The sequence below is a fragment of the Hemiscyllium ocellatum genome, chromosome 3 (genome assembly GCF_020745735.1).
Source record: "Hemiscyllium ocellatum isolate sHemOce1 chromosome 3, sHemOce1.pat.X.cur, whole genome shotgun sequence".
Classification (NCBI taxonomy): domain Eukaryota; kingdom Metazoa; phylum Chordata; class Chondrichthyes; order Orectolobiformes; family Hemiscylliidae; genus Hemiscyllium; species Hemiscyllium ocellatum.
In genome coordinates this window covers 79,146,104-79,171,743 of record NC_083403.1, presented here as the reverse complement: position 1 = coordinate 79,171,743, position 25,640 = coordinate 79,146,104, and the positions used below count along the sequence as shown (strand labels likewise).

Here is a 25,640-nt window from a genome sequence, read left to right as displayed (position 1 = left end):
GACTTCTTATCTTCTTCATGGGTTGATGGGCTAATGCTTGTCTTCATCAATGTTTTCCCCTAATGTCTGCAGGAGGATCAACCTCCACCTATGTAATGGCTTTAGGCCAACCTTGAGGCCTCTGCTATTGAGCAGCAAGGGCATTCTTTCTTCACACTCACTGCTTCTGCTCCCAGCATTGCTGAAAATTAAGTGTTTGAGATAGATGGCAATGACACCCCTGTGCAGCAGGAGAGATACACATATTAAGAATGTCGCTCAACCATGGTTCTCACCCAGTGAACTAGTTATTCAGGTATCTCTTTAATCATCCAATTATGCATAAGATGAAGTCCAGTCACCCAAAATGACACTCTTTCTCCTTTAATCCATGTCGTATCAAGAGAAGAGGCCCTTGAGAAGGGATATTAAATTTATGATGCAGTTACATTTCAAACAAAATCCTTTTACCCTCCTCCAGGACTTGCCACTCAAGCCAGATGTTATTTTGGTGAGGCATTAACACAAAGAAATGGAGCAATGTTTTGAAGTGTGCACTCATGTGATGTCAACAATGCCAACTTGATCTCAATGCCCCACCTAACGATGTCTCCTAAACAAAGTTTAGATGCTTCAGTGGAAGCAACAGGTATTGTTATTGGTGTCCTATTGAGTTTCACAGCTGTAACTCTAGTAGCATGTATGGTCAGATCAGGTATAAAGAAAGATTGCTGTATGACAAAGTTTACATTTTGGAAGACTTTTCTTCAAGTACTTGGTTTGTGACCAGACATTTCAAAAGTATTCAATAGCATTTTGTTTTGATTTGTTTCTTGATATGAATAGCTAAATATTGCAAATTACAATGTTTAGCTGTGTAGAATTAAAATGTGGTGGTTCAAGGATAATCAGATAAAAGAGATCTGTAGTCACATTAATAAAGATAGTTATTGTAAAACAAACATTATAGAAATATCACTGTGAAAATATTGCATTACAGTCTGATAATTTAGCTGAGTGACATTCCAAATCAGGAAAAAAATTATGATGCTTTGAAATGTTACAAGTTAGGTCATTTCTGCACATTAACAACAGTCAAAATTGTGAGATTGCTAAAAGATTTCATTTGGGAAGCATTGGTTTGTGAAGGTGAAAACTTATCACCATGAGTTTAGTCTTCTGTAATTCTGCAAATGTTATACTAATAGTGTCTCAACCAATTATTCTTTTCTCTTCTATGTTTATTGCCAGTTGAATATTTATTGGTAGTTGAAGCAACCCGTTTCTTGCCCTACATCCAACAATTGGGTTATTTTCAAGAAGAAAACTTTTTTCACATGGACAGGTCATTAGTCTGACTTGCAATTCTCTGCTCTCAGGGTTTTGAATCAGGGAGGCATGGGACAGGTTGCTAGGCAGCATACAAATGTGCATAATAGAAGCAGAAATAGACTATTCGACCTTTATTATGCCACTCACTAACTGATCTATTTGTATTGTAAATTCCCATTCCCTTCAACTAACAAGATAGACAAGAATCTATCTACATCTGCCTTAAAAATATTCAATGGCCACTTGCACCCATTTCTGAGACAGAACATCCTGAAGTCACACAACCCTCAGAACAGAAAACATTTTCATGAGTCCTAAAAGGGTGACCTCTATTTTTAAAGGTGCCCCTGGTAAGGACTGATCAAAAAAACTAATGTTCCTTCTAATGCTATTCAGGATCTTAAAGTCGAAATCAGTCTAGTCACCTCTCATTCTTCTAAACTCCAGTAGAAACAGCCCAGCCTGTCCAACCTATCCTGATAAGACAATCTATTAATTCCAGGTATCAATCTGGTAAACCTTCTGTGAGCTGCGTCCAATTATATCCTTCCTTAAAAACGGACATCAAAGCTGCACAGAGACTTTAGTACTGGTTTCCCCAAACCATACATAACTGAAGTTTTACACCTTTATTTTTATGTTCAATTCTTCTCTTAATAAAGGAAAATAGTTCAATAACTTCTTGGTTATGTGCTGTATCTGCATACTAACATCTTGTAACTCATGGAGCAGAACACATAAATCCTCTGAAGCTTGGAATTCCTAATTATTCCCCATGTAAATAATATTCTGTTTTTTCATTCTTTTTTTCAAAGTAAACAACCTCATATTTTCCCATATTTTACGCTCCCTTGTTAGATTTTTAACCATTCACTCAATGTATTCATAACCACCTGTAACTTTCTTATCTTCCTCACAAGGTACTTTCCTGGCTATCTTAGTGCCATCAGCCATGATGGAGTGATGGAGAAGACTCAATGGGTCAAATGCCCTAATTTGGCTCCTCTGTCTTATGTTCAGAGTGTGGCACTGGAAAAGCACAGCGTGTCAGGCAGCTGTTTTGGGTTTATGGGGTCTAAAGGATGCCTAGTTCGTGGCCTTTGGGCCTTCCATGTGTTCAGTGTTAAATCTTGTGGATTTGTTACTTTTAATTAGTAACTTATTCTGGAATAACTTTACTGTTTATGTTCTAGCCCATAACTTCAAACTATTAGAATTTAATCATATGTGCTAAGATCCATCACCCATATTTGCAGAATTGATATTTGACATGGCAAAAGGACTTTAAAAGCAAAATTTAATGTTACCTTCTGCGACAGTAAGATTGATTCTTTTATTCAAATCCAGAATATTCATGGTCTAAGAAATGAGAATACATTTTGTTGTTATCAAAAGTTTACTTGGTGTCTCCTGAAATAACATTGTACAATCCAATATATCATGAAATTAACAGCCAATCTTGTACTTACCAGCCCAGGACATGAACATCCCAGATCATCATTTGGAACCAGTGTGGAAAGTGGACAGACGGATAAAGCAGATACTTCAGTGGGAAGAGTAGGTTTATAAGAAGGATTCTTCAGCAGATGATTTAGACTGCCATGAGATCCATTATTTGACGAAGGTGTAATCTGCAACAAGTCTAGCAGAGGAAAAAGAAATATGGCAATTGTGTTACAAAAACATATTTGTGTCTTTTTTTTGTACCTCCTTTCTTATAGTATTTCTTTCCCTTTTTTTTGAGCTTAGTGTCCTAGACCCAACTATCTTCAGCTGCATCATCAATCACGTCAGAATTTGGATATTACAGAACTGCTGTTTTATGAATGAGTGGATGAAATTGTGTATGATTTTTTTTCCATCAATATTTAGATTTAGATTCCGTACAGTGTGGAAACAGGCCATTTGGCCCAACCAGTCCACCGACCCTCCGAAGAGTAACCCACCAGACCCATTTCCTTCTGACTAACGCACTTAACACTATTTTAAATTTAGCATGGCCAATTCATTTGGAGGAAACCATGCAAACATGGGGAGAATGTGCAAAACTCCACACAGTCATCTGAGGCTGGAATTGAACCTGGGCCCCTGGTGCTGTGAGGCTGCAGTGCTAACCACTGAGCCACTGTGCCACCTCATAGTAAATAACAGATTAGTAAAGGGTTATGAACGAATGAACGGAAACCCAGTATTAATGAATAAAGCAAGCTGATGGGAGAGTTAATAAAGATAGCCTGTAACATAATATCTCATTACACAATATCTCATGACACCCAGGATACTTTCATGAAAGGAGCTCCATGATATTTGACCCAGGAACAGTGAAGGAAGTGCCCATGCATCTGTTTTTTTTGTATTTGTTCATTGTACATGGGCATTGCTGGCTACACCAGCATTTATTACCCAGGTTGGAAGATTCTGCCAAGGAAGCCCCAACCTGCCTGGGTTTATCCGTCAGTCTCTTCACTCAGCAGATGGTAAAATTCCAGCCAAAGTAAGAAAGGTCTTTAATTGGTTATTTGCGTGTTTCAGTTTTGCTCCATCTAGATGGGCCTTCTTTCAGCTCTCCCACTACTGATAAAATGGCACAACTGATGAAATATCCCACTCTTTCCCTCCCTGTTCGATTTCACCAGCCTTCTGGTTTTGCAGCTTTAGCTCAAAAAGCTAATAGAACTCAGGCCTTTACTTCAGTGCCAGATCTGAGAATAGTTCTGTTCCAGTTTCACAATGCAATCTTAGCAGGTCAAGGTCTTGGCAATGCAACCCAATGAGTAACTTGGAAGTACAATAAGCAGTCATGCAGGGAAATGAAGCCATTGTCACACATTACCATATTGAGACAGACTTCTTCATTATTTCATCAACATTGAAATAATTGTTTAGTTTGATGATTCTCTGCCAAGTTAATATATAATCCTATCACAAACATTATTGCCATTTGATCAGGAACTTGTTTACATTAGGTTTAGTTACTTTGTACACAATTCAACTCCATGGCATGTGATGAGAAATTGCAAAATATTTTTGACAGTACTTCTGTAATAAGTTCAAATATATTATATGAAAAGCATTTCAAATTTCCCAATCTGAAGTCACACTGTTGAAGTAGCAGATGGTGGGCTTGGGTTCAAATTACAAATTCAAAAAAAAATTTGATTGCCCTGAACTGCAGGAATTGCAGTGAGTTTTCTTCTTCTCATTCCTCGGGTCCTATTATTTTGCAACTGCAAGTACACAAATTGCGACTCCAGGACAAATTTACAATGTCACCAAGACATCTAGGACTTCCTGATCTTATTGGTCCACCTCCTTAGCCAATGAAACGTAAGGTTAATGTCAAAGGCAGACAATTATTGAACAAGGAAATGGATAAATTAAAATCAAGTTTGATATGTAATAAAGAAGAGAGGTAAGAAGAATAGAATTAAGACAGATGGAGAAGAAAAAGTGATACATGAAAAGCAATGCTTTTTCATTAAACATTTAAATATAGGAGAGGCAATGGAGCAGTGATAAGATCACTCGACTGTAACCTAGAATCCTAGGATAATGTTCTGACAGGACAAAGGTTTGAATGCCACATTGACAAATGATGAAATTTCAATTCAGTAAAAATCCGAATGAAAAAGCTAACCTAACGGACACTGGGTAACTGTTGCCAATTGTCATAAAACCCCATCTGGTACACTAAGGCCCTTGAGGAAGGGAAAATTGCTCTGATTATCTGGTCTGGTCTACATGTGACAGCAATGTGGTTGATTCTTAACTCTTCTCTCAGCAATTACAGATTGGTAATGGATCCTGTCCTAGCCAGTGAAGTCCACAGTCCATGAGCAAACAACAGTAAAATTCATTTACAACCTAGAGGATTGAGAGTTTGCATTGCCAGTTCTTCCTTTTCAGCATATCTGAGGTTTGGTTTCATGTCAGGCCTAAAAGCTATGCTGTATGACCAATGGGGAGATGTGAGACAGATTCCAAAAGCTAGTGGGAGGAGGGTATACTCAAGGGAGCAGATCTTGGAGGTACTGCTCAGGAAAGAGTGCCCATGAGATGACCTCCAATCTTTCACCTGAGGGTCAAAGTTCATGCAGGATAACCATCTGGGCTTCTGCACTGCTCTTGACGTCCTCTTACCAGTCTACAAATTGCAGTGAGGTGGTGATTAATTGAGCACCAGTAAAATTGCTGCCAGGACAGGGCCTGATGGGTGGTCAGCAGGAATGACAGTAATTTACACCCTATCTTGAACCCCTCTCCACCCCAGCCACCAGTAATCTGCATATCCACTGTAGAGACCTATAAAACATTACTCATGTTTTGCCCAAAAATTCATTTTGTACTATTCAATAAAGGATCTGCCAGCACCTGCCATTATTTCTGCTGAACAGTGTTATGTGAATCTCAACATTCATTGAGGTCATCTTCCACAACATGTTTAACAACAGTATTGTTTTCCTCAGATGGATAATTAACATTTGCAAATTGTCATAAAGCTTTGCTTTAACAAATACTCCATTTAAACATCAGGGAGTATAAATTAAGGGAGGTTATGGCCAAGACGCATTACTGAATGGTGAATCCAGAAATCAGGTAATGTTCTGGAGCCAAATTCTGCCATGGCAGATGGTGGAATCTGTACTCAACAAATATCTGGAATTAGGAGTCGAATGATGACATGAAACCATTGTTGATTGTCGAAAAACCCATGTGGTTCACAAATGTCCTTCAGGGAAAAAAAACTGCCATCTTTACCTGGTCTGGCCTAATGTGTCTCCAGACCCACCACAATGTGGTTGACGTGCAACTAGCTCTGGGCAATTAGGGATGGTAATAAATACTGACCAGTGATGGCCAGATCCTGTGAATGAATTTTTAAAAAATCTGTATTTGTATTATTGGGTTCAAATACTAATAAGCAGGTATTCTCCATTATTCCCAGCCATAACTCATTTCTTTGCATCAAGACAAGGAAGGTTTTGACCCAAATAGCTATCAGCACAAGCATTGCTTAATTACAGTGTATCACAGCTTTCTACAAGTTACTTAAATGTTGAATTAATTGTGGAAGAAATAGTCAAATGTTTTATGAGACATGAATTGTATATTACTGGGGTAATGGAAATATATCTATGAAAAAAAATATTTTTCTGGGGCCATTAAACAGATATATTGTACCAGAACTGTAATGGTTCAAGAAGGCAACTCACCATCACTTTCTCAAGGACAATGAGGAAGGGGCAATAAATGGTGGCCCAGTCAGCAGTAGGCACATTCTATAAATTAATTTTTAAAAAGTGCAGTGCCCATGCTGTGCCAGACTTTAACTCGTTTGAAGATCAAACAGATTTAATCGATGAAGAATTTGTAATTAAATAACACCTTTAACAACCTTAGAAAGTTGCAAAGTGTTTTACAGCCAAAGTTCTTTTAAAGAATTGTCATTGTTGTAATTTATGCCAAGGAGGCAACAGTCATGTTTCTGGAGTTGGTTGTGAGCTTTTGGCAGATGTGAGGCAGACTGTGTGTGTGTGGACCACACCCACTCAGTGCCACTGGCAAGAGCCTTAGCTAATGTTCATGGTTGGGCCTTATTACCAAGCCATTGGCAAGCTGCTCATGTACTTCATAAAACTTACTGATCACACCGTGGAACCCAGCCTGTCTGGATAAGGAAACAAACGTAAAAGATGATCCTTGGAAATGGCCGCAGGGTGTCTTAAAAAAAATTCATGCTTTAGCTAACCCAGCAAAATGATTTAAAAACCTTCAAATGATCTTTGAAGGCTGAGCGGTAGACACTGTTTATGTGAACTTCAGCAAAGCGTTTGACAAGGATCCGCATGGTAGACTGATTAGTAAGGTTAGATCACATGGGATAAAAAATTGGCTGGAAGGCTGGAGACAGAGGGTGGTTGTGCTGGAGGGTTGTGACCAGCAATGTATCACAATGACCATTGCTAGGCTCCCTACTCTATAATTAGAAGGTGAATTTAGAAGGCATAGTTGGTAAGTTTGCAATTGACTCTTAAATTGGTAGTGTAGTAGACACTGAAAAAGATTATCTCACAATGGTCACATGATCACATGAGCCAATGGCTGAGGAGTGGCAGATGGAATTTAATTCATATAAATAGGAGGTGTTGCATTTTGGAAAGGCAAACCAGGGCAGGGCTTATACAGTTAATGGTCAGGCCCTGGGGAGCGTTGATGAACAGAGACTTAGGGGTGCAAGGGTTTAGTTCCTTAAAAGTTGAGTTGCAGGGCGACAGGGTGGAGAAGAAGGCATTTAGCACTCTTGCCTTTATTGGTCATAACACTGAATATACGAGTTGGAATGTCATATTGTAGCTGTAACGGGCATTGGTGAAGACATTTTTAGAATGCTGCAGACAATTCTGGTTGCCTTAGTATAGGAAGTGTGTTGTTAAACTTGAAAGGGTATAAAAAAGATTTACAAGGACGTTTCTGAGATGGGTGTGTGTGCAGGGGTGTGCGTGTGTGTGTGCCCGCGTGTGTGTGCTTAGCCAAGGCCTTTTTCCCAGGCTAGGGGAGTTCAAAACTAGAGGGCACAGGTTTAAGGTGAGAGGGGAGCGCTTTAATAAGGACCAGGGGTAACATTTTCACGCAGAAGGTAGTGTATGTATGCAATGAGCTGCCAGAGGAAATGGTGGAGATGGTACAATTACTCCATTTAAAAGGCATCTGGATGGGTATATGAATAAGTAGGGTTTAGTCAGATATGGGTCAAATGCTGGCAAATGGGACTAGGCCAGATTTGGATATCTGATCAGTGTGGATCAGCAGGATCGAAGGGTCTGTTTCTGTGCCGTGTGACTCTATGACTCAAATAGATAGTAGATTCTTAAAGGCACATGCTCCTCATTTTAATATCATCGTGGTCTAAGCTTTTGGCACCTGCTGCCTGAACCAGCCACATTAGAAGACCACTCTAAACAGGACACAACCTAAACAAGGGTGGGGCAGATGAGGCCGGTGTTGGACAGGTTGAGGGGTGGATGGGGGTGGGGACTGGCAGCGGGGCGGTGTTGAATGGTGTTGGGGGGTGGAATTAGGCAGCCGGGCAGTGTTGGGCTGGATGAAGATGGGATGGACGGGGGCGGTCCTGGACGAGGTTGGGGGCGGGCAATGGGGCAGTGCTGGACAGGGGTGCATGGGGGTCGGGGTTGGACAGTATTGAGGTTGGGTTGGGGCGGGGGGGTGGTTGCAGGCAGGGGGCAGTGTTGGATGGGGGATGTGGGGGTGGAGATAGACTAGGAGGCGGTGTTGGATGGTGGGGTACACGGGAGGGTAGTATTGGATGGGGTTGGAGGGGTGGGTGGGGGGTGGTTTTGGACAGGGTGGGGGTGCATGGGGCGGGGTACGGTTTTGGATGGTAGGGCGGGGTGGGGACAGATGGGGGTTGGTGTTGAATGGGGGGCACATGAGGGGTGATATTGGACAGGGTGTTGGGGGCAGGCGGGGGAGGTGGTGTTGGATGGGTTATGGGGCGCACGGGGGCAGGCGGGGTGGTAGTGTTAGATGGGGCGTTGGAGGCTCGCGCACGGTGTGCTGCTGCCTAGTCTCCTGAATGGGGAGCGGACTTAACAGAAAACCGCAAGCCTCAGAGGAAAGACATTGAATCATTTAACCAAATAATCAATTATACGACTGAAATAGTGCCCGCCCATCTCGTTCAGATAATCGAGGTTCCACTGTACAGAAATATTTATGTTTCAGACGTGAAGAGTACATGGAGTATCAAGTTTATATTTTCGATTTTACTCCTTCACTGGATGGACAAAGTTGCGCCAAAATCAGCATTTGTAGCCCATCCCTAATTGCTCTTGAACTGAATGGCTTGCCAGGCTATTTCAGAGGGCAGGTAAATGTCAATCCATTACAATGTTGTTTTAATATTGAATCCAAATTTCATCATGTGCCAGGGTGGGTTTCAAACCAATGTCCCCAGAGCATTTGCTTCAGCCTCTGGATTTCTCGTTCTGAATTACCAGCAATTCATACACAATTCATCTCTTTTTATTGAGCTTATTGCCGAATAGTCACTTGCACAGATTTGATCTCCTTATAATTCCTTTGAGAAGCACTGCCTTGTTCAGCAGAAAAATGTACAGTCTTGACAAAAAGTAAAACAAAGTCACAACATGCTGGCACTTTCACAAAGTATTCCGACAAACACCAAACATGAAATGGCATTCCATCTGTCAGCCCGGAACTGAAATATAGTTTGAACGTAAGTTGCAAATGATGGTAATAAAACAGAGACTGATGTTGAATTCTAAGCTATAATACTTTGCAGAACAGTCTGACATGCCATTATTCCAGTGCAAGTATTTTATTGTATGTGAAGTTGGCCACCTGAAATATTTAATTTAGTACTACTAATAAGATATTTCACATCCTTGTTTTATTGCAAGTATAATGAGCTACTTGTGGAAATGGGAAGTGAGAGTAAAATTATAGCAAGAGGGGAGGGGTAGAGTACCCTAAAATTAAGTTGCACCTGTTTAAAATATATACCTGTCCCATCATGTTTACCTAGGAGCAAATTAAATGCCACTTTTTTCACATCTGCACTTGGGTGCATGTGGATGTCATCATACAAAAATAATTAGCCCACTATTTCATGATCTTTTTCAGTCCTCAGCAATGAGATGTGCTTCCTTCAGGATATTTTGCTTCACTATCTTTAGTCATTTGTCCTGTAGGACATTCTAAATTACTGCAACAATATTAAATATATGTGCCTCCTGATGAACTCTTAACAATACAACAACAGATGCAATGTTGCATTTTGTGTCCGGCTGTAAGTTGGAGCTGAGGTAAAATCTTCATTTAATTAAATGTATTCATAATATGAAAATACTCACCACACATCATGTTGTAGAGTTCAATATTATCAAATGGATTAACCTCAGTTTTATATTTGAAAGCAGGCCCATGAGCTATGAAGATAGCCTGGAACATAGCATTAAAGAAAAGCATAGTTAATAAAAATAGGGAAAAAAGTACACTATTTGTTTATCACCTGGATATAGAATATATCTAGCTGCGTACACCTGAAAGTATCCACTTCCCACAAAAGCAATCTTTGTGATATGTCAAAATGGGACTGATTTTGATTGTGTGAACCATTGACTGGTTCACACAGCGTCAATGATAAGCAATCATGGCCTGAGCATATGCAATCTTCTAATATGTATTTATGAGGGCTGATAAGGAATGCACACACAGGAAATTAACCCAGGCATGTCAGCTGGAAGATTGGTGCTTGTATTCCAAAGCTATACTATTTTTATAAAGAATATATTATAGTTTTACCCAGGACAGAGGAGACAATCTCTCAATCTGGTAGTTGTGAGTAATAATTATTATACATGTATAATTACTTACTTGCATGCTTTTGTATTCATTATCATAGCCATGGTTTCCACCACCACAGAAATTGAATGTCACTGGATCTCTGAAAATGATTTTTCAAACAGATACTCTATAAGTGAACAGTAATATGATAAGCATAGAATGGAAAAGATCCAGGACATATAGATTAATTGCCTGAAATTAATGATAGTTGCCAATGTTGGTGTCAAAAGAAGATTCAGAGTCAAGATGGGAATGCCTGATTTGCACATAATAACAGGTATACTGGCATGTAGCTGTTTCCAATTTCCTGGAGTGGATGACCTCCATGGATCCACAAGCACAGATCATGTACATGGTATGCCCTGGGAAAGCAGCAATTCCTATTTTCAAGCCCAAATCTAAGTCACTAGCCTTGTGATGGATGAGCAGAAATTTATAATTTTGGAAAGTCAAATGAGAAATTCCAATTTAGACTGGAACTTGGCATATCCAAGTCGTGTCTCATTTCAGAACCGTTCTAAGTACGATGGGTTCTCGCCAGAAAAGCTGAGGAAATTCAGTCCAATTCAACTAATGTCTTCGGTTCCAAATCAGGAAATCTGAGTACCTTCCCTTTTAACTGCTGTTCTATTTTCTTTATTTTTGTTTATTTCTGAGTCATTTATAGTCTGCAGCACTTCTAATAACAAATGCACCTTCACTTTAGGGCCCACTGTCTTTATGTTATGCTGGCTAAGCAAAATGTGCTAGTCACATGTGTAGCCAGTCCGTACTGGGCTGCACACCAAAGTCATTCAGACACGGCAGCACCATGTTTGAATGTTCTCTGCCTTACTAGATCCAGATGTAGATTGCACATCACAAGCGATGCTCCCAAAATCTGAGGGAAGGAAGTTCATCCTCAGTGTGAATTTGGTTTGGTGTTGCTGAGTTAGACTGGATTTTTCTGGTTTATGTGAACTAAGTTTGAGGAGTGAGCTCCTTGTGTAGATTTGGTGTCACTGAGTATTAATTTATATTTTCAATCAAATATAAAATGATGGCACTGTAACCTAGTGATAGGTGTGGAGAATAATATGTGGCCCATCAGAATCTGCAGTTTATTTAGAGGCTGTACAAAGTGCCTGAAAATCAGAAACCAGAGAAGGTCTCTAAGCTGCAAAAGCAAATAGCCACATAGCATAGTAGTTGAAAAGATCAGGGATTTTTAGATGAAGCTCATAGTAACCCATAAGATAGTACTACGCAGTTCAAGACATAAGAATAATATAGAAAGAAAGAACTGTGTGACTGTTCTATAGCAGTTTAATGGAAGTTGATACATAGAAACCTGAGATGCTAGATTGTGCAATCATTTATAACTTTAGTCAGGAATGAGATCAACAGTGGCATCCGCTCAAAAGAGGATAATCCTAGTTTCTACAGCGGCACATTAGGGTAAAAAGCTATTCATAACTGGGAAAGAATGAACTATAAGAATAGAACAAAGATAGTACTTAGAAGTCTGAATAGTCCTTTTAGCAATCATCAACAGTATATGGCCTTTTATGGAGAAAGTGAGGACTGCAGATGCTGGAGATCAGAGCTGAAAATGTGTTGCTGGAAAAGCACAGCAGGTCAGGCAGCATCCAAAGAGCAGGAGAATCGACGTTTCAGGCATGAGCCCTTCTTCAGGAAATCCTGAAGAAGGACTCATGCCTGAAACGTCGATTCTCCTGCTCTTTGGATGCTGCCTGACCTGCTGCGCTTTTCCAGCAACACATTTTCAGCATATTGCCTTTTATGTCAGGATAAATGACAGAAATGAGAAAGAGCTGCCAAAATTCATGGTCCATTTTAGAATCAATGATGTCCTTTACACATCCCCACACCCCAGGTCCTGTCATGACATGAGCTACTTTCTGCACAGCCAACTCATTTTCACTTGCTTATGGACCCCATTATCAGCTTTTCTTCCTAGCATATTATCATCCACCCATTTGTTTGCCTACCTGTCATTTTCTCTCTCTCTGGCTTCCATCTCTGCCTATCCACTCACTCCTCCTCCCTACTACACCACTCCTCACCCCAGTCATCAGCACACATACTACCTTTTCCTAGCTATTGTCAATTCTGAAGAAGGTCACTAGATTTGAAACATTAACTCTGCTTTCTTTTTATAGATACTGCCACACCTGCTGAGTTTCTCCAGCAATTTATGTTTTTGTGACATAAATAGAAGTACAATGAAGGTTTTAAGGAAGGAATTAGGAACATTTAGCTATTTCATTCGCCAGTGTAAGAATTTAGCAATTTAAAGTACACATGGAGCTGTATTTCAACTTAGAGTGCACACAATAATGATTTACATTTTTCTGCTAATGAAGATCCTATGAACCTAACTCCAGTCTTAACTTGGATAATCTCCATTAATTCCTAAGGGAAACAATACTTCACCTAAAAAATTTAGGAACACAACCAACTTTATGTGAGGAGATCCCATATTCATGCAATTGTGTTGCAGGAGGAGTGGCATTACATTCTTGGGATATTAGTGCAATATTTAGATGAGCAGAAATATGTAGCAAAGGATAGCTTTTGTTAAATCCAAAACAGAAGCACTGCCACTTTTATGGAAATAAGTCCAAAATATAGTAAAGTTGAAGAAGGTTTAGGTTTGAAAATAGAGATAATAGAGGAAAATAGAGAATGGGATTAATGAATCGATTAGAGTTGAAACTGAACAGTTAGCTTGCTTGTTTCCCTTTATTTATTCATCCCATCAGGTCATCAGAATTAAATTGAAGGAAAAATTATAACTTTAAAGATGAAAAAGTAATTGGCGAAACACAGTCTGGATTTGTACCTAGAGAAGGAACAAGAGACAGAGTATTTAACCTAAGTATAATCTTTGAAAAATATCTAGAAGTAAATAAGACCCCTGTTCTATAGACTATGAAAAAGGCCTTGACTGTGTTTATCATCAAAAGTTAATAAATGTGTTGCTGAAATGTAACACGACAGTAAAGTATGAGATTCATTCAGAGCTTATATTTCAACCAAATGGCAAGCATTAAGCTGGATGAGGTATAATGACATATGTTTAGATCAGAGTGGTGCTGGAAAAGCACAGCAGGATGAAGGGCTTTTGCCCGAAACATCGATTTTCCTGCTCCTTGGATGCTGCCTGACCTGCTGTGCTTTTCCAGCACCACTCTGATCTAAACTCTGGCTTCCAGCATCTGCAGTCCTCACTTTTGCAATAATGAAATATGTTTCAACTGAAGAGATGAAAATGCCATGGCTTCATACTGTCACTAAAAGTCTTCAATATATACATTAATAAACATTCAGCAAATTAAATGCACTTCCAGAGGTAATCATTAGAGGGATGAACATTACAAATTTGGAGCATGCTGACAACATAGCACAAGTTGTGGAAATAGAAAAGACCCTACAAATTATAAAATCTTAATGATTAGCATATGCACTAAGAAACAGCAACAAAAAGACAATAAACAATGATGATCAGAAGGAATCCATTTGAAGTAACAAGAGCAAAGATTAAAGCAGAAGAAGTAGCTAAGTTGTTCGATTTAGGGCAGATGATAACAGAAGTTGGTAGATGTAAGGTAGCAGTTAAAAGAAGGATAAAGGTAGCTAGAAGTAATTTTATGGAGTAATTTTGTGAAGATGAAGAATGTGTTAACAAAAGAAAACTCAAGCTTATAACAAAGAAGAACACCTAAAATGCTACGTTCTATCCACATTCATTTATACCTTGGAAACTTGAACAATAGATAAAGATCTCTGGCTACCAAGTATGCCACAAATTCATACAGGGACTGGAAGAAAAATATACTTGAAATTGCAAGAGCAGAAAGAACTGTGAAAAAAGAAAATGACAGTATTTCAGTCACCTGATCAGAGCTAGAAAGGTACAATGATCTCTTCTAGAGGACAAATTGGAGGGCAGTACGAAAAGTAGTCTAACTATTTGTAGTTGGATGACAAATGTCACAGGTAGTTTTTGATAAGCTGTAGTTGATGTATGAGGATTATGGAAGATGAGCGTGACAGCAAACTTCCTGGCAGGAGTAGAGATAAACAGCAAGAGAATAGAAATGTGCCTGAATTTACATGGAAATAGGAATTTAATACGCAACATTTTTGGGAAAGAGCATGAGAGAAAATGGAAGATGTGAGGTGTGGGAATATGGGTTCTCACTTCCCATACATTCCAATATGTCTTGGATAAGCACTGAAATAACTGTACAGAGGCTGGTATCCTGTCACCATGTCACCCTTTATTTACATATGCAGAGAACATGGGCTCAAAGCTAGATCCAGACTGAGGAAACCTTCTGAACTCTCTAGTTTAATTTTTTTTTCTTTTTTCTTCTATTTTTTGGAAAGCTAGGACATTCCCTAAACAGCTAAAATTGGCTGTTCATAATTCGACAAAATGTTAACAAATCCTGGCCCAGAACTGTGATAATGCTGGTAACGTCCTATTTATTTTTTTTGGACTTGAATCCATCTGCAAAGCCATTTCAACGAAAGAGAAAACACTTTAGCACAGGAAACAGCAATTTTCAGATCGTTTTCGTTACAATAATGGTAAAACCATTCAGCAGCACGAACCATTATGAAAAAGTGTTAATCGGACAATGATTATTGCTGACCTGTGGATGTGCAGGGTATGACATTATGACACTGACATGAGAGATACCCAGTATAAACCGCTTGTTTTTTTTTAGTGCCCTTCACAAAAAGCAATGCTGTGTAAAATTTCCTGTTCATACTTTTTTGCCTCTGAATCTCCGTTTTTTTTAAACAAATTACAAAACCAGTTTACAACAAACAAACAGTTACATTTACAGCTGCTTACAAGAGACAGCAATTTTACAAGGGAGAGGAGCAAAGCCAGGCCCCAAACCCTACCGTTCAAACAATTTACAGGGACATGAGGACAAACCTCAAATCCCATATAAAAATATAAAGAAACATCAACAATGACATTTGTACATTAGACAATACTGTTACATACAAAAGCCCCGCCCACCTTCCGACCAACCGCTTGTTTATAACTGTCAGCCAGGGCTCCCTGATTGGCCCAGGTTAACAACCCAATTAAGGATCTCATGGTCAATGAGATCCACCTGGTCCCAGTTCTAATCACTACAGGAACATAATGAGTTAAAACAGCTTTCAGTACTAAACAGGAATGCTTTGTTAGAGAAGAGGTATTGAGTATAATTTATTGCTACCATGTTCCGAGATACAGTGAAAAGTGCTATTTTGCCTGCTATACAGGCAAATTGTACCAGTTGGCCAAGTCATTTAAGATTTTTACTGGTCACTGTTTACAATAAGTTCTTAAGTGGATTTATAATGATGGAAACTACAAAACTGAGAGAAATTAATAAATAGGTGTGTATATTTTGGCTCCATATTAATCTAAAGTTCGCATTGTGTCTTTTAATCTATTGTCAATTGATGTTAGCTCTCATGGATCATAACGATTAAATTCGGGAATTGATGTAAGTGTTTAAAGCAAACTGCTGAGGGAATTGGGGTGTCCAACACAATACAGTCAGGTAATGTATTGAAAAGACTTTCTAAATCTGAGATCTTATAACAGTGTAAATTGTTGATATTGTTAATACATTTTAAGACACTTGTCTAAACAAGATTCCTGTCTTCATGGCAAATGTTTCTTGAGTGAATATATGAAATTCACTCAGATATTATCACACTTGTGGTGTCAGTCCCCAAAATACACAATGCTTAATTCATGAGTAAGTGAAGAACTAGCACCCTGGCCCTGTTAACTCTTCCCCAAACCTTCAACCACACCTACCTCCAACCTTCTAACCTTCAACCACACCTACCTCCAACCCTCTAATGATTCCTGATACTTTGAAGCGCACACCCCCGAAATGACCTGACCACTCTCATTGCCCCTCTGCCCCAACCTCCATTGACTCCCAGACTAACCCCATGGTGTTGTGACCACTCCCTGACCTTCTGACAATCCCCAAACCCAATGACCCTCGAGCACCACCTGACCCAACCTCACTACTGAAATAACAGGCATCTGCTGCTGTCCCCAAGACATTCCTAACCTCCAAAGACCCCTCAGCCCTCCCCTGATACTCCACCTTCCCTCCAATTCAACTGGTCTTGCCTGTCACCCTACCCACTAAACACCCGTTACTACTTGCAAAACCTAATCACCTATCAGCCAACTTGCCTTCTCTCCTGCACTCTTACTGGAAAGTATCTGGGACATGTGAACATATTGACAAATATACAGCGGCTGGTGCCAAAGAAAGCGTCACTGTGTCCACATAAATTCTTTCCTCTGCTCACTCCAAGAATTTCTGAGCCAACGTAGTTACAAAGGATCCTTGTGCAAAAGATTGGCCAGAAAAATCAGAAGAGGATAAGTTGGGAATATTTTGTCTGGCCAGTGGAAAGATCTGTTCTGCCAGTGACTGGAATATTAGGTTCAATATAAATAGAATTGTGATGCCAGATTTGAGTCAGCATTCATGTCGGATTGTGTAACAGAAGCTTGTTAAAGATAAGGAGCTTTTTCTTGAGTTGTTACAACTCAAGTCTGTGCTTATAATTATAGAATAAAAGAGGTATACTGCATGCAAACAGGCCTTTCACCCAACCAGGTTTCCTCAACTGAAGTAGTCCCATTTGCCTGCATTTGGCCTATATCCCTCTAAACCTCTCCTATCAATGTACCTGTCCTATTGTCTTTTAAATGTTGTCGTTGTAATCGCCTACACTACTTCCTCTGGCAGCTTGATACATACACACATACCATCTAGGTGAAAAAGTTATCCCCAGGTCCTTTTCAAATCTTTCTCCTCTCACCTTAAACTATGCCCTCTAGGTCTGGACTCCCTGACCCTGGGGAAAAGACATTGGCCATTCACTCTATCTATGCCCTTCATGATTTGATAAACTTCTATAAGGTTACCCCTCAAACTCCTATGTTTCAGAGAAAAAAGTCCCAGCCATTCCAACCTCTGCTTATAACTCAAACCTTCCTGTCTCAGTAACATCCTTGTAAATACTTGTTGCACTCTTTCCAGTTTAATTACATTCTTCCTTCTGCAGAGCAACAAGTATTATATGCAGTACTCCAAACATGGCATCACCAGTGTCTCATACAACTTTAATATGACTTCCCAACCACTGCACTCAATGCTCTGATCAATGGAGCCAAACGTGCCTTCTTCACTACCCTATCTACCTGTGGTGCCACTTTCAAGGAACTATGTATCTGCACAACTAAGTCTCTCTGTTTGCTAACATTAGGGGTGGCATGGTGGCTCAGTGGTTAGCACTGTTGCCTCACAGAGCCAGGGACCCGGGTTCAATTCCCACCTTGGGTGACTGTCTATGTGGAGTTTGCACATTCTCCCCGTGTCTGTGTGGGTATGCTCAGGTTTCTTCCCACAATCCAAAGATGTGCAGGTTAGGTGAATTGGCCATGCTAAATTGCCCATAGTGTTAGGTGCACTAGTCAGAGGTAAATATAGGGTAGGAGAATGGGTTTGGGTGGGTTACTTTTCAGAGGGTCAGTGTGTACTTGTTGTCTGTAGGGAATCTAATCTCATTCCTCAGGCTCCACTATTAACTGTATAAGTGTTGCCAAAATACAAACCTCATATTTATCTGAATTAAACTCTATCTGCAATTTCTCAGCCTATTGGCCCAATTGATCAAGATCCTGTTTTACTCTTAGATAACCTTTTTCACTGTCCACTATACCAACAGTTTTGGTGTCATCTGCAAACTTACTAACCATAGTAAATTCTCTTTATTCTCATTCAAATAATTTATATAAATGACAAATAACAGTGGACCCAGCACTGATCCTGGCAGCACTCCGCTGATCACAGGTATCCAGTCTGAACAACAAGCCACTACCACCACCTTCTTTCTCCTGCTGTCAAGCTAATTTTTTTATCCAATTGGCTAGTTCTCCCTGGATCCCACATGATGTGACCTTACTAACCAGTCTACCATGTGGAAACTTGTGAAAGTCCTTGCTAAAGTCCATGTAGACAACATCTTCCCCTTTGCCTTCATCTATCTTCTAGTCATTCAGTGTTCCTTACTCTGCTAACCTTGCCCTTCACATTAACTGGAATATGCAAGGCCTGAACTTTCATTATCTCACTTCTGAAAGTTCCCACTTGCCAGAAGTGGAAAAGAACAGCTCCCCCAATCAACATTTTAAAGTTCCTATCTAATATGATCAAAATTGTCCTGATCCAATTTAGAACTTTAATTTCTGGACCAGACCTCTCCTTCTTCACAACCTTTTAAAACAAATAGAATTATACTCATTGGTCACAAAGTACACCCCAAAGTACACACTCAGTCACTTGCCCTGCCTTATTTCCTAAGAGAAAGTCACGTTTTACCTTTTCTCTAGTTGGGCCATCTACATATTAATTGAGAAAGTTTTCCTGAGCACTCTTAACAAATTCCTCCTTATCAAGCCCTTAATACTATGGCCTTTGCAATCTATGTTTGAAAAGTTAAAATCCCCCATTATTACAACCCCACTATTCTTCCAGCTATCTGAGATCTCCAGACATATTTGTTCCTCAATGTCTCACTGAATATACGGGGCCTATAGTACAATTGCATCAAAGTAATCACCCCTTCTCATTTCTCAATTCCATCCATACAGCTTCACTAGACAATTCCTCAGGAATATCCCCTCAAAGTACTGCTGTGATATTTTTTCCCCAATCAAAAATAACTCTTACATTGAAATAAATACAATTTAATTCATTAGTCTTCCCTCGTTCCCTGCTATGCTCTTAGCTGCCTTGTCTATTTAATGTGTTCTCTTTAACTTCAGTACCAGCCTCAACCTACTGTCTTGTCTCTCTACTGTTTAGAATCCCATTCCCCTGCCAGACTAGTTTAAACCCTCCTGAGTTGCTCTAGCAAATCTCCCTGCCAAGATATTGATCTGCCTCCAGTTCAACTCATTCTCGTTCCTCTCATGTTGGTCACTTCTGCCCCAGAAGAGATCCCAATGATCCAAACCTCTGAACCCTTCCTCCACCCCACTCCTCAGCCACACATTCATCTGCACTATCCTATTCATACTCTCATTAGCACATGGCACCATGAATAATCCAGAGATTACTACCCTTGAAGTCCTGCTATTTAACCTCTGGCTTAACTCTCTGTACTCACTTTGCAGGAGCTCATCTGTTGTTCTACTTGTGGCTTTGGTGCTAATGTATACAACAACCTCCTCCAGCTGCTCACTCTCCCCTTTGAGAAATTGCCGCAACCACTCCAAGACATTCTTGACTTTGGCACCATGGAGGCAACACACCATCCTGGAGTCTCAGGTGTCTGTGCCCTTGACTCACTCTCTGATCACAACTGCTTACTTCAAATTTGCCCTGCCCTGATTTACAGCAGAGCTTGTTGTGGTGGCAGAGACCTGGCTACTGCTGCTATTTTCCCCTGATAAGCTATCCTCCCGCCCAACTGTACCCAAAATGGTAATTGTCGTTTGAGTTTGGGGATAGTCACAGGAGACACCTGCACTACATGCCTCCCTCTCCTGACAGTCACCCATCTACCTGACTGAACCTGCATGCTTTAAAGCGATTATCAATCACATTCTTTGCCTTCTGTATGCTCCTCAATGTTTCCAAATGCCACTCTAACTGAGCCATGTGGACATCCTGCAGACATAGTCACTAGGGCACTTAACAGCTCCCTGATCTCCCACATCTGACAGAAGCAGCATACCAGTCCACTGACTGCCATCTCTGCCCTCTTAACAATTACTTTTTTAATTAATCTTTTAAAGTTTAAAACTTTAGAAAACTTTAGAAAAAAACAAACAAGTCCCCACCCTTGCATAAATAAAGTCTTACAAAATAATAGTTTGGGAAATACCCATCAGGACTTACTCACCAAAATGTAATGAAAGAAAATAGAATATAAAACAGTTCAATGTGGGTTAGAGTAGCAGTATCAGTCACAGAATCCTTACAGTATGGAAACAATCCATTTGGTTCAACAAGCCAACACCGACTCTATAAAGAGCATCCCATCCAGACTCCGTCCCCTAAGACCTGTAACCCTGCATTTCACATGGCTGATCCATTAACCCACAAATCCCTAGACACTATGGGCAATTTTGCATGGCCAATACTGCTAACCCACACAGATTTGGACTGTGGAAGGAAACTGGAGCACCCAGAGGAAACTTAGAAGAAACCCATGTAGACATGAGGAGAATGTGCAAACTCCACACACGCTCAAGGTTGGAATTGAACTCGGTTCCCTGGCGCTATGAGGCAGCACCACTAACCACTGAGCCACTGTGCCGGAGGAATTCTACAACAGCATTGGAATGCACAGTTAGATTGTATTCAGACAGAATCCTTATGGGTATAAGTTGGAAGAGAGGAAGTGAAATTGTATCACACTTTATTTGGTGTCTTGTCAAACTGAACAGTGTAGCTCCGATAGAAATGGAGGTCTGCAGACAATGCAAAATAGCATGTAAATATAACAAGGAGAGTAGATTATGAAGCAGAAAATATGACATACCGTCCAGCCAGCCACTGTTTGTCCAAGTACAGATGGACCTCCTTGTCTATTCTAATGTTGTTGGCAAAGTGGAAGCGTTTTGGCAAGTCATAGGCCATATAAGGTATGAAATGTTGGTTCTGATATCGACACTAAAATTTTAATAACACAAAAGAAATATAAGAAGAATTACAGGCATTTACCAATAAAATATTTACCTTTATTAACAATACTTGTGAAGCTTGACACTTGAAATCAATGGCCTGGATCATCACCATCACGGTGGGTACAGGGAGTCTGAAAAACTCTTAGTTTGAATGCCTCAAAAAAAATGCCATAAATGTGATTTTTATTTTGGGGGTTCAGTGCAGGCTGCAATTGGGGCAGTAGACTTAGGAAACAGTTTGGAAGTAGCTATAGGAGCTGCCAAGTATGAGACAGGCTGTTTAACTGTCTCAATTTAGAGATGCTATATTCTGTTCCATTATAATGAAAAAGGTAAGGACCTCTATCACTCACACACCTCATGTCCACCTCTCCCATTGCTACATCCATGCCCATCATACCTTAAACCCACCTCTGAAACAGCCTAATTTCTCGTATGTCAAGCTCTGGCATGGCCATGTTCATTGGTTCGCTGTATAATGTTTAGAAAAAAATATTATGGTGGGAATAGGATGTGTTTTTGTTTCTTTTTATTCATTGATGGGATGTGGGAGTAATTGACTGGACCAGTATTTCTTGCCCATTCCTACTTGCCCTTGCAAAGGTAATGGTGAAATGCCTTCTTGAACAGCGGCCTTCAATTTGATGTAGTTAGACTCATAATGCCATTGGTGAGGGAATTCCAAAATTTGACCCAGCGACACTGAAGGAACAGAATGCTTCCAAGTGTGGATTGTGAGTGGCTTGAAGGGGAACTTGCAGGTGTTCTCATGTATCTGTGTTTGTTCTTCTAGGTGGTAGTGGCTGTGAATTTGGAAGGTTCTATTTAAACCTTGCATGCATTTGTAGATGGTATACGTTGCTGCTACAGTACATTGATTATGGTGGGAGTGAATGTTTCTGGATATGGTGCCATTCAAATGGGTTGCTTTGTCCTGAATGATGTCAAGTTTTGTGATTGTTGATGGAGCTGCACTCATCCAGGCAAGCGGGGTGTAATCCATCATAGTTCTGACTTATACATTAGAGATTTAGAGAGACGGAAGATGAGTTCATTGCTGCAGGATTTCTAGCCTCTTCTTCCTAGTCTGTCTTGATAGCCACAGTACTTATGTGGTGAGTCCATTTCAGTTTTTGATTAATGGTAATCCCTAAGATATTGATAGTGGAGGATTTGGAAATGTATTGCCATTGAATGTCAAAGACCAATGGTTAGATTCTCTCTTGCTGGAATAGTCATTTACTGGCACATGTGTAGCACAAATGCAACTTGCTATTTGTAAGCACAAGGCTGGATATTATCCAGAGCTTGTTGCATTTGGAGATGGACTACTTTAATATCTGAGAATCCACAAATGGTGCTGAATATTGTGCCATTTCTGTCTTTATGACAGAGAGATTGATGACGCAGCTAAAGATGGGTGGGTCTAGGGCATTACTCTAAGGAAGTCTTGTGATGATGCCCTGGGGAGAAATGACTGACCAACAACCGCAACCATTTTTTTTTGGTTCTAGGCATGACTGTAACAATTGGAGATTTTTCCACCCCAATTCCCATTGGGCCTGTTCCTTCTGGTAAAACTCCTTGTTATCATAATCTGTCAAATGTAGCTTTCTTGCCAAGGGCAGTCACTCGCACCTCATCACAAGATGTTAAAAAAGAACTGTAACAAGACAGTCATTTATTCAGCAGAGATCAAAGAGTCAAGAGCTGTCAATTACAAATGTTTCAATGTTTCAGATGTCTAATGGACATCTGGACTTTCAGCCAAGCCTCATTTTGCATTCTTAAAAGGTGGCACCTTAAAGAAATCCTGGTGAAAATTAGAAAGCTCAGGATCATGGTCAGGAAGTCTGGAATTGTGGCCTACCTACCACCTTTAAAGGGCTACAAGCCATCATGACTTGTTGAAAACCCAGGTCAACCTGTCCCAAGCGGCCCCAAATTTAGTGACAATTAATTTGTAGCGTGCCAGTTCATAAAGCAAATTATTTGCAATAATGTATTATTTCTACAAATAGATTTTCACTGCCAGTGTTTATTTATACAAGACTAAAATGTCTGAAATTATGAACGAAAAGCTTTTGACATTGCTAATATGAAAGGCTGTGGCTGATCAAGATGTTGCATGAAGTTATTTTCCCTGTTATCTTTTAAAAGTCTCTGCTTACTGTGTCAGTTTCAGGACCATTTCAAAACTTTGCCAGACTTCTCAATGGCTTAATGACTCGATGTCTTGTGAAGATTGGGACAGTAGATAAAGAACAAGCACAGACATACAACTGGCATATGGATATAAAAGGGACTGGAGGGGACAAGGAAGGGGAGGCGTGGAGGAGTTATGAAGAAGGAGAAGAGCATGTGGGTGAGCATGGAGCAAATGATCAGGTTCTTGGGACCTGACACCCATTATTAAGGCCAATGTTTTAAAAAAAAACAGGCTCAGAGGGGGGTCATTCTGCAGTGTTGGCATCCTTCCACCCACTTATCCACTTCAGGATTGCCTCCAGAGGCTGTTGCTTTGATTCCATCCTGTTCATAATTCCCCAGAGGGATAATACCTCAGGAAGGAGCCTCCTCATGGAGATTGGTTTGCAAAGTCAATAACTTGCTTGATTCTTGATAGCCAAATTCTTCCAAAAACCTAACCCAATGCAATCAGCTGTGTATTCGCAAACCATATTGAACTACCAAATGTCCAGATTTTTAGGACATGTTCTACATGACTCCTTAAATTGGATGATTTAGAAATCAGTTCAAAACATTTTCTGCCCAACAAAAAAAGGTAAGGAAATTGTGGACCATTTGAAACACCAGATAATAATCCAATTTTTCACATAGTACAAAGTCAAGCACTGACTGTTTGAGACTTCCTGAATAGCCTTGTACTCTTGTTGCTAATGGCATAAAACCACAGCACAAAACAAGACAGTGGCTATGTTGATACTAGCTCCTTAATTGGAGGAACCTACTCAATGTCACTCCCCCACACTGCACTGTATTTTTTTATAACCAGGTTTTCAAGCACTTATCTAATCACCTTCTCACTGATATTAAATGTGTGGCATCAGCAGGGTATGGTTTATAAATGAGGGCTAGAGAGGAGATCACAGTTATGGTAAGGAGGAAGTGGAGAAGGAGGGGAATGGAGGGTGAATGCCAAACATTTCCTTGAGGGCTTAGCCAGAGCAGTTACCCTCCTTCCAGCCCACAAGGATAATTGCAAAATAAAGAGCAAACATCTTTCTCCTTTATCTCAGCACCAAGTTGCCCAAACCTTGCAAAATTTGTCTTCCAATGGTAAAATTTAAATCAGACTCTCAATCATACTGTGGAAGCCTGATTAAAATTTGTTAATGCAATGTTCAGCCTCTCAAAAGAGGGACATGACATATCACAGTATCCAGCATTTATTAAAAAGGCAACTACCATATTACCATTTAACAAATCGTAATCTGACTCAAATCCCTCCTATTCATTGTGAAGGTGTTACTATTGTGGTCAAAGTTTTATAGCTTATCTTCTCAAAATCTTTCAATATCTTTAATCCTTTCAACCTTCTCTATTCTAATTGCAAAGCCCTAATTCTGGAATATCAGAAGAAAATTAATTCACTTAATTACTGCAGCTAAAGTACACCTATGGTTGGAACAAGGCAAAACTTCACAGCAATTGAAAATTATTTTCTACTATGTTACTTACAGAAAGATTTTTAACAACTCCTTCTGAATCAACTGAAAAAGAAAGAAACCAAAGTAGTCATTTCCACAGAAATTTGGTTATCATAGAATCATAGAGTCCCTACAGCCTCCTCTCCCTTGTAACATCCACCATGCCCTCACTCAGCAATGGTCCCACAACATTTCAGAGCCTCTGGTGGGTGAGACCCATAAGCAGTCACTGCTTTCACTGGCACTGTCAATGATGAGTAGCTGATGGCCTCTCAATGGCCAGTACTTTTTTCATTGGTAGGATATCCACTGCTGGGATCCTCAATGTCAAGCCATTTGGCCCAACAAGTTCACACCGACCCTCCAAAGAGTAACCCACCCAAACCCATTCCCCAACCCTATTATCCTATATTTACCCCTGTCTAATGCATCTAATCTACACATCCCTGAACACTATGGGCAATTTAGCATGCTCAATTCACCTAACCTACACATCTTTGGATTGTGGGAGGAAACTGGAG

At 40.1% G+C, this 25,640-nt stretch overlaps 1 protein-coding gene across 1 annotated transcript in view; it reads right to left on the bottom strand.

Annotated features, from left to right (window-relative positions):
• Positions 1–25,640, bottom strand: part of LOC132835573 (venom phosphodiesterase 2-like) — a 126,330-nt gene that overhangs the window by 23,415 nt on the left and 77,275 nt on the right. Inside the window, exons 13-18 of the mRNA XM_060854837.1 lie at positions 25,151–25,182; positions 21,304–21,434; positions 10,729–10,798; positions 10,206–10,293; positions 2,781–2,953; positions 2,619–2,670 (exon numbers count right to left, since the gene is read on the bottom strand). Coding sequence (XP_060710820.1) covers positions 2,619–2,670; positions 2,781–2,953; positions 10,206–10,293; positions 10,729–10,798; positions 21,304–21,434; positions 25,151–25,182 — 546 coding nt within the window. The remainder of the gene's footprint in view (positions 1–2,618; positions 2,671–2,780; positions 2,954–10,205; positions 10,294–10,728; positions 10,799–21,303; positions 21,435–25,150; positions 25,183–25,640) is intronic.